Source organism: Myotis brandtii, unplaced genomic scaffold (assembly GCF_000412655.1).
Source record: "Myotis brandtii unplaced genomic scaffold, ASM41265v1 scaffold561, whole genome shotgun sequence".
Classification (NCBI taxonomy): Eukaryota; Metazoa; Chordata; class Mammalia; order Chiroptera; family Vespertilionidae; genus Myotis; species Myotis brandtii.
In genome coordinates this window covers 1,562,624-1,564,571 of record NW_005370085.1, presented here as the reverse complement: position 1 = coordinate 1,564,571, position 1,948 = coordinate 1,562,624, and the positions used below count along the sequence as shown (strand labels likewise).

Here is a 1,948-nt window from a genome sequence, read left to right as displayed (position 1 = left end):
AGGGGAGGCTCCGCCCCGGCTGGTGTGGCTCAGGGGCTAGAGCGTCGGCCTGGGGACCGAAGGGTCCTGGGTTCGATTCCGGTCAAGGGCCCTGATCGGAGAACATGCAGGAGGCAACCAATCGGTGTGTTTCTCTCACGTCGATGCTGCTCTGTCTTTCTCTCTCTCTTCCACTCTCTCTGAAAAATCAATGGAAAAGTATCTTCGGGTGAGGATTAAAAAAAAAAAAGGCGGCTCAACCTAGACCAGGGGCGGGCAACCCCTGGCACTCGTGCCAAACATGGCACGCCGGTAACTTTTGCTGGCACGCGAAACCCTCTCTTATAATCTTCCATTTACAATTTTTTTCTTAATATCGACTTTTTTATTTTTCAGATCAATTCAGTGTAAGTGCATCTTAGATAAATAAATAATTTTACATAACATGTATACATTAAAAAAATAAATGTATTTTTCATCATCGTATTCTGTGTTTTTGTCGCTCGAATGAATTTTATTATTTCTTCAAGGTTCTTCACATGCGTACACCTTAAGAGATATCAGGTAGGCGTAACATGTTCTCAAAAAATTAGGGTTGGCACGCAGGAGAATTTTGAGTCAGAGATTTTGCTGGTTTTGGCGCGCACTCACACAAAGGTTGCCCACCCCTGACCTAGACTTAAGGCTGCAGAGGACGTGCAGGGAAGGCTCAGAAGGTCGCAGTGCCCCCAGGGATGGCACGCCCACACCCGCGGGATGAACAGCAGGTCCCACCGAGACCAGGCCAAGGCGATCGCCACCTGCCCCGAGGGACAGAGCGCTTCCGGTGACCTGCTCTGAGGCCCCTGCCCTTCCCCGGGGAGGGCGACCACGGGCACCCCCTCCACCCTACCTGGCCTTACCCCAGCTCTGCCTCCACATGAACTCCAGGCTGTGGGTGGCAGCGAAGTGCTTCTTGATGGCATAGTGCACCCTCTGAATGAGCATGCTGGTCAGGTTGGCACGGCGCAGCAGGTAAGCCATGGTGGGGCTGTGTCCGAAGGGGTCCACGGCCCAGCCCGAGCGCGGGGTCACACCTGGGCAGGGGAACGGAAGCCAGAGCCCTGAACACCCCACGCCGGGCCTCCCGGGACGGTCCCGCTCCAGCTCCCTTCCTGCCATCACACCGGGCCCCCCCGGACGGGGGAAGTAGCACACAACGGTACCACCATCCGCCAACCCTGCACCCGACAGCCCCCAGCTGCCCGCTGGGCCCAGCTCTGGGGCAGACGCCCTCTCCTGAGCCTGCCTCACCGAGATTCTTCTCCAGCCACTGGTGTCCCTCGATGAGCTGGTCGATCAGTGCAAAGTAATGGGAGTTAGCCTCGTCGGGCATCACCCAGCCGCCGGTGGCCATCTCCAGCTGCCCGCTGCCCACCAGCCTGCAGTGAAGGACTCACACTCAGCGTGGGGGCAGGGGGGGGGGCACCTGCCCAGTTGTGCCGAACAGAAGACACTGGGACCCGGGCGCATGGCCTCACTGGGTCAGCTCACGCGAACCTGGGACCAAGGGGACGGACACGGGCTCTCCTTTCCCGCCAGCCCACTTCCCTGCTGTCCTGGTCCTGCTGACCTGCGGACGCCACCTGAGCGTCCAGGGGCCTGGCTCCTGGCTTTTTCTTTCTTTTTTTTTTTTTTTAATATATTTTATTGATATTTTTACAGAGAGGAAGGGAGAGGGATAGAGAGTCAGAAACATCGCCCTAACCGGTTTGGCTCAGTGGATAGAGCTTCGGCCTGCGGACTGAAAGGTCCCAGGTTCGATTCCGGTCAAGGGCATGTACCTGGGTTGCGGGCACATCCCCAGTAGGGTGTGTGCAGGAGGCAGCTGATCGATGTTTCTCTCTCATCAATGTTTCTAACTCTCTATCTCTCTCCCTTTCTCTCTGTAAAAAATCAATAAATTTAAAAAAAAAAAAAAAGAAACATC

General features: G+C 55.6%; 1 protein-coding gene across 1 annotated transcript in view; it reads right to left on the bottom strand.

Annotated features, from left to right (window-relative positions):
• MAN2A2 (mannosidase, alpha, class 2A, member 2) overlaps nt 1-1,948 on the bottom strand; it is a 14,947-nt gene that overhangs the window by 9,346 nt on the left and 3,653 nt on the right. Inside the window, exons 4-5 of the mRNA XM_014549593.1 lie at nt 1,273-1,400; nt 872-1,055 (exon numbers count right to left, since the gene is read on the bottom strand). Of these exons, the coding sequence (XP_014405079.1) occupies nt 872-1,055; nt 1,273-1,400 (312 nt within the window). The remainder of the gene's footprint in view (nt 1-871; nt 1,056-1,272; nt 1,401-1,948) is intronic.